The following is a 14,879-nucleotide window of genomic DNA, read 5'->3' on the forward strand; positions in this document are numbered from 1 at the left end:
AATCAGTCCAATTTTAAAATGAGTCAAGCACAACTTTAAAGAAATGCTACCAGAGACGTTTCCTGGGACGAATCTCTTGTTCTGAAATGCTCTAACTTTAAATAAATTACGAAGATTTATGCGTGACTACCCAATCTACTCTAATAAGAGACATTTCCATCAAGGAATAAAGTTCAACTGTCACAAGAATTTCAAAAACTATTTAATGTTCCTGGAGTAAAACAAATCCTGATCACTGAACCAAATTTCTGAATTTCGACTGATATCAATATAATTGACTTGACTTGGATATACTGCTGCCACTTCTTGAAGATCTTAAACAAATATGCATTCCCCTCTCCTTCCCACTCCCCATCCACTGCTTTGACCCTTTAGAAATGTACTGAATGCACCCTCGGGTGGTAGAGATGCCATCCTCAGCCATGGAGCTGATGTGCATAGGAGGATTTAGAGCAGGAGACACTTAAAAATGCCACGCTTGTCCAGGTGAAGGAAGGTCGAAGGAGAACAAGCCTTCAGTGTTAGAGAGATGCCAACCTTTCAACCTTTACAGAGAGAAGGAGAGAGAATCTATAATTAAAGCAAGGTAGAATAATAAAAAGTCTAGAATGAGATTTTTTTATAGCAGCAGTAAAAAATAATGAGTCCCCTCAACAATAAAACTATTCAGGACTTTGGAGAGTCAGAACCGGTTATACTGAAAGACAGAGAACTAGACAGGAAAGAATAAAAAGGATAAACTCAGCTATATTGCTAAAGAAAATATTTATTACTCTGACTACAAAGAACAGAGACCCAATTTTCTAGTGTTTGCATTTAACATAGAGTCACAGTGCTGTAAAGACCGAGGCTATTCACAAAGCTGCAAACACTTTTAATTTACATGGAAATTAAAAACTATAAGTCCTTGGGTCCTTGTGTATCTTTTATTACGCACTCTACTTCCACTTATTCTATAAAAGCACAGTCACTGACCTCCACAATCTATTTCCAAACATAATTTGTCTCCACTTTGGACCAAAACTGTGAATGTTTTTTGCAGACTTCCACTAAAGTAAAAACGCAAAAAATAAAATTCAACTTCAACATGTTACTGTGCTCAACCTTCAACATCATGCACTACTTTTTCTGTTGTCTATCCTCAGTGTTTTTTGTATTTAGCTATTTGCTATGGTGATCTTTGTTGAACGAGTGAGTCATATTTTTGTTTCATTCCTTCTTTATATGACCTATTTTCCTATTATATTAAATTTTTTATCATGTTCCTCCCAGCAGTCTGTTTATTTCAGACTTAATTTCACTGACACTGAAATCAACTGCCATTAAATCCTTGCCTAACATACCTCCAACTTAACCTGATAAATTGTGAAGAATTTGTGTGAAAAAAAGACTATGCAAGGCTAGCAAAATACTGTAAGCCATATTCAACTAGTAAGATATAGAAAAAGATATTTAAGGAAGGAGACAGAGATGGACAGAAAGCTCAGAGCCAGAGCCGATATTGACAGTAGGTTACTCTCTGTCTGACATCTCTACTGCTGAGCCTGTCCTTGTTCATGTGCCAGCTCAATTAGGCCACAAAGTGCTGTTGCCTGTCCAGTAACAGGGCATGAGTACAGCCAAGTCAGCACTAATCTACCATGAATTTTGGATAGGTTCATATAACATCCTGTGACCAAGGTACATACTACTACAAACTTTACACACATCAAACCATACAGATCAAAACAAAAAACAACATGCATACTGTACATATATCCAGCCATGTCTCAAATATCAAGTACGAGCTTGAACATCTGTTATTGGTTCTCCATGTCGACACATACAAAACTGCAACATCCATTTTGCCACATTTTGTCAGACAAGCAAGCGTTTGAAATGTTGCCCTACTTTGTCATTGCAACAGCAGGTCTGTCATTGGTGCTGTCACTCAAGATGATGCTATGCTGCCATGTACCTCTGAGGCTTTACTCATGAGTCAATGCTGATAACAACCCAAGGCCATAACAACCACTGAAGACACAAAGATACAATCAGTTCAGGAACGGAATGAACAGTCTTTAATAATTTCTCAATACTACAGAATTTAACCCCAGAACACATCTTCAATCAAATTAGTAACAAAGAAGAAAAGGCCTATGTATTGCATCTGTGTGTGTCTCTTCGTTATCCTCTACCTCCCTCTCTGCTTAAATAGGCTTGGCTGCTTATTTGTCAAATTTACATGTGAAAACCTCTGCCCCACCAGCCTCCAATAAGGCCAGGCCAGAGTACACTGTTGGTCTTTATGTGACAGCTAAAGTAGCCATTATCAGCAGAAAGGAGCAAGAAAAGAGAGCAGAGTTAATCCATGTTCTGTAACATTTTCTGTGAGAACGGGGGCCATTTTGAGAAGTTGGGAAACTGCTGTGCATAGGATTTAAAGTTTTCATCTGGGTAGGGCGCCAATTCATCCTATTTGATCCAAAGGGGGAACAAAGAGCAGATTTGATGAAAGACACACAAGGTGTCCTCCTGTTTCATGCTGAATTTCTTTTAACGGGCTTGTTATGTAACTTCCCAAAGCTCATCTTCTTCTGTGTTAGCTGCCAAAAGCAGTTTGATGGAGCTCTTGCTGAATTATCTAATCAGGGGAGTAGATCAAATTCATTGTGTGCATCTAATCCATAGAAGGAGACACCTACGCGTCAGATGCCAATATGCCCTGACTGAGTATTATTTAATGGCTTTGAAGAGTAAGGTCTAGGGGAATTCAGTAACTGGAAGAGTGCACATTTCATATTTCTAAAAGGCCTTGGCCTGTGTTTAATATTTAAGAACCTGAAATGCTCCGTGCACTTTCATCATGATGACAAGAAACTTCCATCAATCACACACATCATTGCCCGGTGTAGGAGGGGAAGAGAGTTAAATGTCATGAAAATACAAATAATGGGGCACAAAAGACACTAAACCCTGACTCGGTGTAATTTCTTGGGATAATGATGTTTATTTTTGGCTAACTCAACAAGCAGAATAATTTGGAATTGTAGAAAAACAAAGTGGCAAGAGACATTATTATGACTTATTTAATAGCTCTATGAGCTGTTAAATGGATCTATAGGTGCATCTCTCATCCTTATTGCAAATTTGAGTCCTTGTTCTCTGTTTTTTGGGTAGGTGGCATTATTATTCCTCATACTGACTAGAAAGAAGCAAAATATTTCATCTGATTAATATCCCTTTGAAAGAACAATTTACTTTCTTTCTTTCTTATTTAACTTTTATTTACTCTTTATTCTTTCAATATTAGAGTCATTTCCCTTGTTCCTTTCTTCTCTCCCTGTCCAACCTTCATCCATAACTTTTCTCTGCCTCTTCCTTTCTGTCTGTCTGACTCAGCCATTGCCCGAAATCCCAGTCAGTGGTGCAGTAATTAACTCTACACAGCGAGTGTGACTGTCAAACACAAGGAAGCAAAAGACACAAAAGCTGAACAAAGAGAAAACTTAGCTCAAACCACTACAGTGAGTAGTTACACATCTAAACTTGTCAAGTCACTTTAAATTTCCTAGCAGCAAACTGGGCCATTTACTGTTACTATTAGAAAGCAAAAAATAATTTTGTGCCCTAGTTGTTGCTAGCATCAGCCTCACATGTGTATCTGTAAAGTTTTTTGGAAGTCTTTTTTGTTTATTTTTTGTTTGTCTTACAAAGAAAAGATTAATAGGTGGAAAAGGTGGCAGAAGTTGCTACTACCTGAACATTTAGAGTAAACCACCAAAGTATTGTGCTGCAGTCAAATTCATTACTTAACACATATCATATCTTGGAAAGAACTGGAGGTTCAGTTTGTAGCAAGGAAAACTATCCTTTAGACAAGATACAAAAGCCTGGGAAGTGAAAGCATTAGGTCCTGACCAGGTTGGCTGCTGTAACTCATTCTTTGGCAGTGAAAAATCTTCCCCTCAGGGTGACCACAGACACACTCTACCAAACAACGGAAGCTTTCTGGAAGAAGTCAAGCCAATGGCAAAGTTTGACCCAGTTCTGAAAGGGCACACTGTCAGAATAAACTCATCGAGTGCTCAAGTGGAAGGATCATGCACAATAATACCACATATTATCTGAAATCCAATCATCTAACTATTAACTTTATAGTTTTAGCTGGAATGCCTGATGTCAGAATAACCGATTGCGATACGTTAAAATGGATAACACAGAGACACCAGAAATCATTCAGAATGGTCCACAGAGGAAACCCTGTGATCTCTCATTTTGACTAGGCTCCAAGAACTAAATATCATGTTTAAGGACAGCAGAGGTCAGACATGTGACTGTGGTACCAATATGAGAGGGAAAGAAGGGTGTCCAGATTTTGGAGTTGTACCCAAGAGGCTTATTTGTGATATATGGGTCAGATCTGAATTTAGCAAATGCAGCAGAAAGCTCTCAAGACTTCTTGGGCCACTCTGGGTACCTTCATAAACCCCTGAGTTCTATTTCCACAAAGTTGTGGGACGTACAGTATGTATGATGTAAGTATGACACGTAATTATCTACAGATACAACAAGATGGGGCACCAGATAAAGACACTTGTGGAGGGGAAAGAGAAAACAAAAGTTGAAGAACAGTGCTTGACTGATACAGTGGTTCCTCTCGGGTCCAGTGCTTTAAAAAGGCAAGCCCAGCAATAAGAATATACATTTCTCTGATATTTTGCTATGTGTGGAAATGAATCCTCCAAATAGGCCTTTAATGTCAGCCACAGCCAAAACAAACCCCGCACCCCCACCCACCCCCAGACCACCTCCCCTGTAATACCTTATCCATATTCATTTGTGTTGAAAGGTAAGTACTGGATAATGGATGAGGCTTTAGTGTTACAGTAAACAGTGCAGGTGCACACTCCTCCAGTGTGGCTAATACCCTCCATAAATGATTCAGTGTGTCACCAGATAAGGAGGAGCAGCCTCATTACCAGACCAAAAGACTTGTTACAACATCTGAGCCCACTTGTTGCTGCAAGTAACATCCTTCTCATTTTAGACACACTGCAGGATCCAGTCTCTATGCTGTCTGACCTATATGAAACAATCCTTTATATAACACATTCCTGTATTGTCAGCATGATAAATAAATAAGACAGATAAACACAGATACAGACAGACAATCCTTTGCAGTCTTTTGGTTGAGGCTATTGTGGAGGCATGTCAAAAACTTTTTTTTAACAAACTATCACATACTACAGTCTAAAACTACAGTCTATTTTCCTGGACAAAAAAAGGAATTTAACTCACCATGGGTGCTGAGGAGGAAGGATGATGTGTGAGGGGAGCTGGCAGGGGGCTTCCGCAGGTAAACTCTGAGACAGGTCATCTTGGAGGGAGCAAGCTGGCTGCTGCTGCTGCAGGTCGGATGGTCTCAGCAGCTACAAAGAAGAGAAGAAGCGAAACTTGATGCCTGTTTTTCTGTGTGTGTGGGTCTGTGTGTGTGTGTGTGTGTGTGTGTGTGTGTGTGTGTGTGTGTGTGTGTGTGTGTGTGTGTGTGTGTGTATGCATTTGTTTGGATTAATTTGAAGACAATGATAGGCAGTAAAAACTAAACAGAAAAAACTCTCAGAAATGTATACATGTTTTTTTCAGTTTGACCTCATGCTTCAAACAGTAGTAGCATGTGACCTGTTTTCACAGCTGGCAATTACAGGGCACAATTGTTTTGTTTTGCAAGTATGCTGTCAGCTTTAGCGGTCAGGGCTAGACCACAATGACTGTTGGAATTCACCACTTTTATCTGTATACAACATACATTTCAATCTGTATAATAGACTAACAAATACATCTTGTATAGTTATATGAAATGTGCATGTGCAGAATATGCTCAAAAATATGCACAATATGCACAAAAATTGTTCAAACACTTGTTCCTATAGTCTGTACTACTGACATTCTCACACCACAGCTCTCTAATCTATACAAGTGGTGTAGCCTCTGGCCAGGATTTTATAATTATCTGCCCTAAATGTGGGCCAAATGTGGCTTGTAAAGGAGTCGGACATGCAGCAACGGCAAAATTACTAAGCTTAGTTATGGTCTTTAAATCATTTATCCAAGAAAGACAAGAAAAAATCCAAGAGAACCGCATACGTACAAAAGCCTATTTCACAGGATTCATCTGAATATTTTGATTAATCCTGTTTAATCTCTTCCTGTTGTTCATGAACGGGTAACAAATGGCTTTGCATTTGAGGTAAAAAAGAAATATATTGTTACCAAAAAAAAAAAAGGCTTCTCTCTATTATGTTACAGCAGTTTCCTGTTTTTCTATGGGCTGGTTGGTTTAGCATCAATTGGTGGCGAGAAAAGACAATATGGGCTACATTCAGTGTATTTGTTTACAACTGCACTTGGCATCTGTCAGATGGATTTGTAGTCATTTGACAAATACAAACAGACAAGAATATTAATAATATGCGAGGGACCATGGTTACCTTAACAATGGCCGCTCACTTTCCAAGGATTGATCTGGTTCCCAGAGGCAAATTTAAGTCTTTTCCCATTTATTTTAATGGTCATATTTTTTTATTAAATAACATATACCATGTCTCAAAGATCATCCATATTAATTTAAGTCAACAAGGAACAAATAACAGAAACAAAAGCAATCTACAGCCACTTAAACAACAATGATAAAAAGACAAAAAAACATGTTTTTAATACCCAGATTAAATCATTAGTGTAGAATTGACAGAACTAAGCCAGTGTTGTGGTTGTGTGGCAATAATCCAGATTACTTTACAGCATGACTTAACACACCTCCGGGTGAAATGTGACACAACAGCGATCGCTACGGCACATTGTTTTGACATCTTGCCCAGTGGCAGTGTACCAGTAACCCAGAGATGAACTTTCCATTTTAATCCTGATTACCAAGATGCCCACCCACCAAGAAGGCACCCAAATCAAGCTTTATTTAAGGGAGATGAAAAAAGCTTGTAGCTGAATTGCTTTCCACCTACCACACACAGTGTCCAAATTCAAATCAGCAAGTATTGTACAAGCAGCATGCCCACAATAGCATGAAACTATTTTGGGCTGACAAAAAATACATCTCCAATTATCTCTTTCTCCTGCCTCTCGTCCCTTCCTCAGGATTTTGAAAAGTCATAATCATGTTCCTTTTTCCTCTCATTCTGTCGCCACAAAAAGCCCCTGATTTATTTGGTCCTTATCAGTTACAGCAAAGAGAAAACAAAGGAATTCTCTGAAACTCATACTCTGCTTCCCTGAAGGGGAAACCGGGCAGATAATGCTTAAGTGGTATGGCATGGTCAGAACAGGGCTTCCATATGACAGTCTCCCACACGGAGACACTAAAATACAAATACTTTTTAGGCCATTTCAAACATTTTAAATATGCATAAATATTGGATAGATTCATATATCCTCTAATTATATGTTGGATTCTGTTTTTATCATTTCACCCATTTTTCGTGTACAAATTCTACATCTCCTGCTGCTAAGCCATGCACCTTGCAATACATTGCAATATACATTTCTCCTTAATATGAATTTTTGAGTTGTTAATTGAGTGCACCTAGTTGTACTAGTTATATTTTTGACATATCCTATTACTACTTGTCATGATAACAAATGTTTGATATAAAGTAATCCAGAAGCTGAAAAACTTCCATCACAATTTCCTAAAGCCCAAAGTGACCTCAACAAATGCCTTTTGGAGCTATGGTCCAAATTTAAAAATATTCAATTATAATGCAAGAAAGTTCCAAGTCTCACTTTTGGGAACCTGGGACCATCAAATATTTGGCATCTCTGCTTGAAAAATGACCTGACCGATTCATCAATCATCAAAATAGCCGATTCATTTTCCTCCAATCTACTAATCTATAAATCAACTAATCGCTGCAGCGTTACATATTTTATATACTATACTCTAATATTGTTCAAACATCTCTAATATAAAGTGATGCATGACGAGAATAGCAGTAGTAGAATGTATTAGCCACTGAATGATCAATATCACAAGCAACAAAAGCTGTGGTCAAAACCACTGAAGACAGATATAAAAAAATATTGCTATTTCCCTAATAGGTTCAAGCATGATATGAATTGCAAGGTATGGACATACAGTTAGTGCAAAGCAGAGTCATGTGAGGAAGGTGAAATGTCAAGTGTAACTGGAAGGAAAAAGTGGAGGCGAAGGAGACTTAATTAAGATGGAGAAGATATGTAGGAGGGAGCGGAACAGAGAAGAACAGATGAATTTTCAATTTGCGCTGGAAGATTGGGGATGACTGTGCAGTTTTGGCTGGGGGTGAATTCCATCATTGTGGAAAGAGAAGAGAGAGGCCTGTGTGGAGAGATCTCCAGATTACCACAGGTGACAGCGAAGCACCTGGTGGGAACAGACTGGAGAGCATGGATGCTGAATCAATAAAGTGAGTGACACATTGTATAAGTCTATGAGACATACATCGAGTAACAAGTTTTGGACTTGTCGGTAAAAACAAGCATTTTGAGGACATCACCTTGGGCTCCTACGTGGCGGGCGTTTTTCACTATTTTCTGACATTATATAGGCTAAATAATGAAATCAAAAAAATTGTCAATAATTTAAATAATCATTAGTTGCAGCCCTACCCAGTTTACATAAGGCAATAATGACTTCTTATTTTTGAATTCATATATTCATGTGATGTTAAAAAGGAGGTTAACACAGTCTGTACAGCAGTAGTAGTAGTAATAGTAGTTATAGTTATAGCAGAGTAGGCTGTTTTTTTTTATCTTAGGCTGGTACTACAGTCTTCCTTCACATTATCTTATGCTACTGTGAGTTATAGTGCTATGTTTCTGGTAAATGGTAAATGGACTTGCACTTATATCGCATTTTTCTAGTCTTACTGACCACTCGAAGCGCTTTACAATACTTGCCACATTCACCAATTCACTCACACATTCATGCATCACACTCATACACTGATGTAACAGCCATCAGGGGCAATGGGGGGGTTCAGTATTTTACCCAAGGACACTTCGATATGGGGCCTGGAGGAGCCAGGGATCAAACCACTGACCTTCTAATTAGTGGACGACCCGCTGTACCTCCTGAGCCACATGTTGAAGGTTTGCTTACTCTCCAGCCCACTTCCTAACACCTCAGTCTACAAGTCCATCTCGACTGGCACCAATGAGGCGATACTGCTCATTAACGAAGAACACCTGTTTTTTGACACCAACATTTCTTTGAGTTGTGGCCTTGTTCCTGTCTTACACATGGTCTTGAATGTGCAGTTGCTTCATCAAAGCAACCCCATGAATCTGTTATCCATTTCAGGGTGACATATTGATGCTGTGAAGTTCTTGAAGAGGTCAAGCCTGCAGACAGGTCCACAGTGATGCTGTAAACCTGCAAAGGTCTATAGGACAAAGCCTCTGTTTTCTTTTAGGTTTATGGCTTGTTGTATTCCCAGTGTTCTTGTTTTTTCTTTTGAAGTGCCAATATGAGCTACCAACTATTCAGCGTAGTAGTATAAGACATTATGCTTTAGGAGTGAGATTGAAGTCTTACTCATTTACTGTACTTGAGTCTATTTTGAGGTACTTTACTTGATTATTTCCGTTTTCTGCTAAATTGTACTTCTGCTACACTACATTTCAGAGGGGAAATACTGAATTTGTACTGCATTACATTAATTTGACGGCTATAATCCCAAATTACTTTGCATTTTAAGATTTCATAGACCCCTCATAAAATGGAGGTTGTTTGTGCTTTCTCAAATTCTATAAAATAAGATTTGCAACCAATTTTCCGCCTACAGTTTACTGCTCCTCTTTGCCGTTAGGAGGTAAGGCAGTATCTAAAGAGGACTTAACTGATGCAGAATTTGTTCACTCAGCTCCTACTGTATCTGCAACACTGCTGACTGTGACACTTTGCATTTACATTCATATGCGACTTTGTTAATGTACATTCCTGTTTCAGATTATATCTTTATTATTCCATGTTCCTCTGAGTTTATCTGATTCTGGGCATCACCATCAAAGTCACTGTATCTCTTCATTCCTGACACCCCATTACTTTTTTTTACTTTTATTTCTATTTAGCAGTAATTCAAATAAACCTCAGTGAAGGCAAATGAAATACATTGTTGTTGTTTTGTTTTTAAAGAATATCTTTTGTATTTATTTTATAAAAAAGACTCCCAGACAAGCCAGGGAACATTTAGGACACACTGTAATTTGATGTTTTAAATAAAAAGTACAATGGCACAGCCTACTGGCCATACTATGAAATGCAAGTGACAGTGAATTGTGAACGAAATGCAATGCAAATGAATAAATATACTTCCCAACGCAAGTCCCACTTATCAAGAAAAAACATTTGACATTTACTGCAGGTTACAAATGCAATTGAAAATGCATGCATGTACTTATTTCAGATGTGGCGATGCACATGCAAACTAATTTCTAATACATTTATTGTATTGTATTATTGTATTTTCTATTTCAAAAGTAGTATAAAACTACTAAAATGTATCTCAATTTTCTTATTATGGCATTAAAGGCACTTTACAGATCCTGCAACATCTACACATAACCACAAGATGTCACAACTCCACCTACTCCTCACCCCTATTGCAAATCAGCTGCAGTCCTGTCTAATGGTTTGTAAATGTGCATAAAAAGTTGATTTGGGCTTAGGTGCTTCATTTTCAATACTGTTTCACTACTCTTCCACTCTCTGAATAAACATTATAGCCAACTTCTTACAGCATTGTATCTTTTTACTGTTAATGTGGAGACTCGGGCGCATGGGGAGCAGGGAAATCAGTCTGTAACTTACAAATTGTCAAATTGTTTCTCATAATGGATATTGTCCCTTTGGACATGAAAAATATTGTCTGCTGCAGAATAAATATATGTTTTTATCAGCTGATACTTTTGAAACACAGACTTAATTAGTTTGGTAGGCCTCCATGTTTTCTTTTCTTCACTTTTCTGTTTTTGGGATGTAAAATAACAACTTTTATCGATGGAGATATGTAATCTTTTGCTACCATCGTTGTTTGGCTGAACTGGAAAGCATCTTCCAAACAGCTTTATGTGCTTTTCAAATGTCTTGCTGGGCTTTTTGAACTATGACTTTTTGAACTAATTAGCTAGCTGTGTAACTCAAGTTAACAATGCAAAAAAAAAGTGTGGTGCTGCTGTCAACCAGACCCTACCTTTTTATTTGAAGTGGAAGACAGAAGTTTTTAAGCCAAACGCGAACTGAAGACACTGTTTGGAAGAGATCTCTTTTCCTACATTGTGACAAGTTCATATTAACCTTTGCAGCAGCTAGCCGCAACATGGGTGGGAGGGAAGCGAAAAGCGAAATGCGCATGCGCGCTGGTCAACATGGCAACTACGTTTGGAACGTGTGTCAACCAACGTTGCCAACGTAACAAATTGCGTAATGTTGTCAACGTAGAGTTGTGCTATGGCTGGGAGTTGAGTATTTTAGATAACTTTACACTTTTATTTTGCGTACAACCACTGCCATTGAATGGACAATAGAAATTGGCAGTCGTGGTGCCAGAAAATATCGAACTTCAGTTGAATGCCATGGATTAGTCTCTCCTCTTTCCACCCGGAAAAAGGGGTTAGTGGGGAGGAAGCTCTTCACATGCTCAAATCAGTTAGCAAGTAGCAGCTTGATGGCGCTCAGTGTGTTCCCAATTCTGGTATTGTCGCTATACTAACCCGTCTTTCACAAAAAAGAATTACGACTTAAAAGGCAGCCTTCACTGAGGGTAAAGGGGTTCTCAAGAAGAACTATAAAAATAGCTAACTCTCCGGGTTGCCTCGGCTGTAGCTACATTTCACGTGAGGACTTCTGCGGATACCATTCTCTTAAAGATACCTTTACGATCATAAGTAAAACTAATCATTGTGACAAAGGTTTGTAGTGTAACAGCTATTTGTTTTCCCAGCCAATCGCCACTGAAAATGTAATGGATTGATCATTGACCGTAGAAGTACGGAATAACAGTAACACCAGATTCATTCAAATATCTTTGACAGCTATGGAGATTCTCCCAGTACTTGACCCACTAGATAAACCCAAAGAAAGACTATGGTAAGTGAATTAAGATTAATCGTGGTACTTGTGATGTTGAAAAAAAGTAAGATTTTGCCTTTCTTTTGCTAATACTTTGTTGTTTTCACCAGGTATTCCTTGATACCCAGAGGAAGTGCTCCAGGTGTTAGTGTGGGTCACACCTGCACATTTACTCCATGTGGAGAAGGAGGAAAAGGAAGAATCCTTATTGTTGGGGGAGCCAACCCCAGTGGCAGTTTCTCACATTCCCAGATCATAAATCTAGGTAAAAAAAAAAAACTATGAGCAAAGAATCTGTTTTGGGATATGACATCTGCATAACTGTGTTATAAAGCACCCATGTTTTGGCTTTTGTTGATACCATCAGCTGTATAAAGACTTGTTCAAACATAACAAGTAAAACTAACAACAAATTTGACCTAGGCTAGGTTAGTTGTTTAATCTATTTGCCATAAAATAATAATCACCACTGACAAATGTGCAATTTACTGTATGTGTAGGGAAAAAAGGTCCATTTATAATGTTTAGGTGCTGAGTTTGTTAATTATATTGATGACATCAGGACCAGTTACTTTATAATTGTGTTGTTTCTGACTTCACCAGATAACCATGAATGGGACATTCCAGACTGGGAGGGTTTGGAGGCACGTTATGAACACTGCAGCTTTGTGCCAGAGAGCTGCCCACAGAGCCTGTGGGTGTTTGGGGGGGCACAGCAGAATGGCAATCGCAGTTGTATCCAGAATATACAGCTTAAAGGTAAATCTAAACTTATTTCACCTAGCAATATGGGTTTAGTTAGAGAGTGTGCGGGTGAGTTCACAAATAAACAAGACTTTATTAATTGGAGGTGACTTCACCCTCTGACCGTATTACATGATTGTTAGTCTCAGATTTGCATGGACAGTCTGTTCAATGTTGCTGTGCTCTGAGCATCAGGTTGATTGTACAACATGTGACCATTGCTTTCTGTAGATAGAGAACAAGCCATTTGTATACTGGTGTCATTTGTATATTTGTCCAGACAGTGGGTCTCACTGGAAAGATGTATCGGTAAAAGGGAAACCCCCCTGTCCCAGGACGTACCACACCAACTCAGCCTGCCTTGGGGACAGATTGTATGTCTTTTTTGGTGGTGAAGCAGGAGCTGAACCTGTGTCAGACCAAAAACTTCATGTCTTTGATGCAGGTTTGTGTTGAATTAACCAGTTGCCTAACATGATTGTAACAAGCATTGCTGTAAGAGGTGGAATTAGCTTTGATTTCACTTTCACAACAGTCAAAACATTTCACACTTCACGTTGCACCGATGTGCAGACATTTTGTCCCTCTGCTTAGTATTCTCTTAAAGTAAAATTACTTCTTAAATGAATTAGCCTGGAAATACAAACTAGTCTTTATTACCGTGGTGTGTTAGATTTAATAGCTGTTAACCATTTGTGATTTTTAGGAGATTGTATGATAGAGCTTAATGTGCATCTTTTATAGATGCATGAATACTGAAGAAGATAGATGTTAAACAACACAAATCCTCAGATGTTTAATACTATTGTAGCTCCCATACACATGGTTACACCTCCACAGGGGTTTTCAATTATTTTGGCACCTGTTAAGACACATGTTAATCATGCAGTCTGTAATTGTGATTATATTTGAAAAAAAATCAAAAGTATTTTTGATGTCAAACTAAGCATTTTGTGTTTGGGCCAAAATACGCATCAAAATAATTTGGTATGAAGTAGTTTTTCTCATCTTTTTTTAATTAAGATATGGACAAGACAAATAATGCATCTTAATTCTGCTCACATAATGTAACTGTGTTCCAGTGTCTTCCACCTGGTCCCAACCAGAAACACAAGGCAGATGCCCACCAGCCAGACACGGCCACATTATTGTAGCAGTGGGTTCAAAGATCTACATTCATGGAGGCATGGCTAGAGACAAATTCCACAGTGACATGTACTGTCTTGACACAGGTAAGCCTGAACATTTTTGAATCATTGTCAGAAGATTTCAGTTTCCCAACTGCCTTGCATTTATTTCAACTCTTACTTGGATGCTTCAAAAATTGTATATCTGGAAAAAATAAGACTGTGTCCACTATTTAAAGGGACCATGAAGTGGGAGACAGTGCGGGCCAAAGGAGACATCCCACCAGGAGTAGCAGCCCACTCAGTTGTGGTGCTGGGCAAGAACATTTACATCTTTGGAGGGATGACTGCAGATGGAGCTAGCAACTCCATGTACAAATTCAACACTGGTATACTGCCTTTAACCTATGGGACTGAATATTGATTTGCTTAATTATGTGATACATTAATAACTGTTAATGTTATTTTTATATATATATATATATATATATATATATATATATATATATATATATATATAAAGCAGTTTGGTTCTTAACAAAAAACCAAGTTAAATTTTTGTGCATATTTTCATGTTATACTCTCCGTTTGCAGACAAAGGTAGATGGGTCCTAATGAAATTTGAAGGAGATATGCCACCGAACCGCCTAGACCACTCCATGTGTTTATTGCCATGGAAGGTGTGTGATAAGCTAAACGGAGATGAGGGGCAAGCAGACAGCCCAGCGGGATCAGAGACAATACATCTGGCCTTTGTATTTGGAGGGATGGACACCCATGGTGTCATACATAATGATTGTATTGTGACTGTGGTGACATGATGTGCCTTGGTGTTGTAATATTAATTTACTGAAGTTGTAATAAATGCTTGTCCAGTACTATGTAGTTTGTCTTTTTAATCTGAA

General features: G+C 38.4%; 2 protein-coding genes across 4 annotated transcripts in view; one reads left to right on the top strand and one right to left on the bottom strand.

Annotated features, from left to right (window-relative positions):
* rgs3a (regulator of G protein signaling 3a) overlaps window positions 1-11,356 on the bottom strand; it is a 143,964-nt gene extending 132,608 nt beyond the window's left edge. The window contains exons 1-2 of the mRNA XM_023419513.1: window positions 11,226-11,356; window positions 5,281-5,411 (exon numbers count right to left, since the gene is read on the bottom strand). Coding sequence (XP_023275281.1) covers window positions 5,281-5,359 — 79 coding nt within the window. The 5' untranslated portion in view covers window positions 5,360-5,411; window positions 11,226-11,356. The remainder of the gene's footprint in view (window positions 1-5,280; window positions 5,412-11,225) is intronic.
* A 100-nt stretch (window positions 11,357-11,456) lies between these two features.
* rabepk (Rab9 effector protein with kelch motifs) lies at window positions 11,457-14,852 on the top strand. 3 transcript variants are annotated; one of them, XM_023419524.2, is made up of 8 exons: window positions 11,457-11,943; window positions 12,067-12,121; window positions 12,214-12,368; window positions 12,707-12,862; window positions 13,128-13,292; window positions 13,930-14,079; window positions 14,214-14,363; window positions 14,569-14,852. In XM_023419524.2, exons 2-8 carry the CDS (start codon window positions 12,069-12,071, stop codon window positions 14,793-14,795), a joined length of 1,056 nt encoding a protein of 351 aa, XP_023275292.1. In that variant the 5' UTR covers window positions 11,457-11,943; window positions 12,067-12,068; the 3' UTR covers window positions 14,796-14,852. The 3 variants fall into 3 exon arrangements, with proteins under 3 accessions (XP_023275292.1, XP_023275291.1, XP_087033618.1); XM_023419523.2 differs by having other exon boundaries at window positions 11,457-11,868; XM_087177492.1 differs by having other exon boundaries at window positions 11,457-11,644.
* The last annotated feature ends 27 nt before the right edge of the window (window positions 14,853-14,879 follow it).

This window comes from Seriola lalandi, unplaced genomic scaffold (genome assembly GCF_002814215.2).
Source record: "Seriola lalandi dorsalis isolate HSWRI2012SDOR001 ecotype SW California unplaced genomic scaffold, Sedor1 jcf7180002054606, whole genome shotgun sequence".
Taxonomy (NCBI): Eukaryota; Metazoa; Chordata; class Actinopteri; order Carangiformes; family Carangidae; genus Seriola; species Seriola lalandi.

What these genes read in the sequence shown, in the direction of transcription:
- rabepk (XM_023419524.2), top strand. Translation starts at nt 12,069, where the DNA reads ATGGAGATTCTCCCAGTACTTGACCCACTAGATAAACCCAAAGAAAGA. An exon ending in AAACCCAAAGAAAGACTATG is followed by an intron (nt 12,122 to 12,213) that starts GTAAGTGAATTA and finishes TGTTTTCACCAG; the next exon opens with GTATTCCTTGATACCCAGAG. An exon ending in CATGTACTGTCTTGACACAG is followed by an intron (nt 14,080 to 14,213) that starts GTAAGCCTGAAC and finishes CACTATTTAAAG; the next exon opens with GGACCATGAAGTGGGAGACA.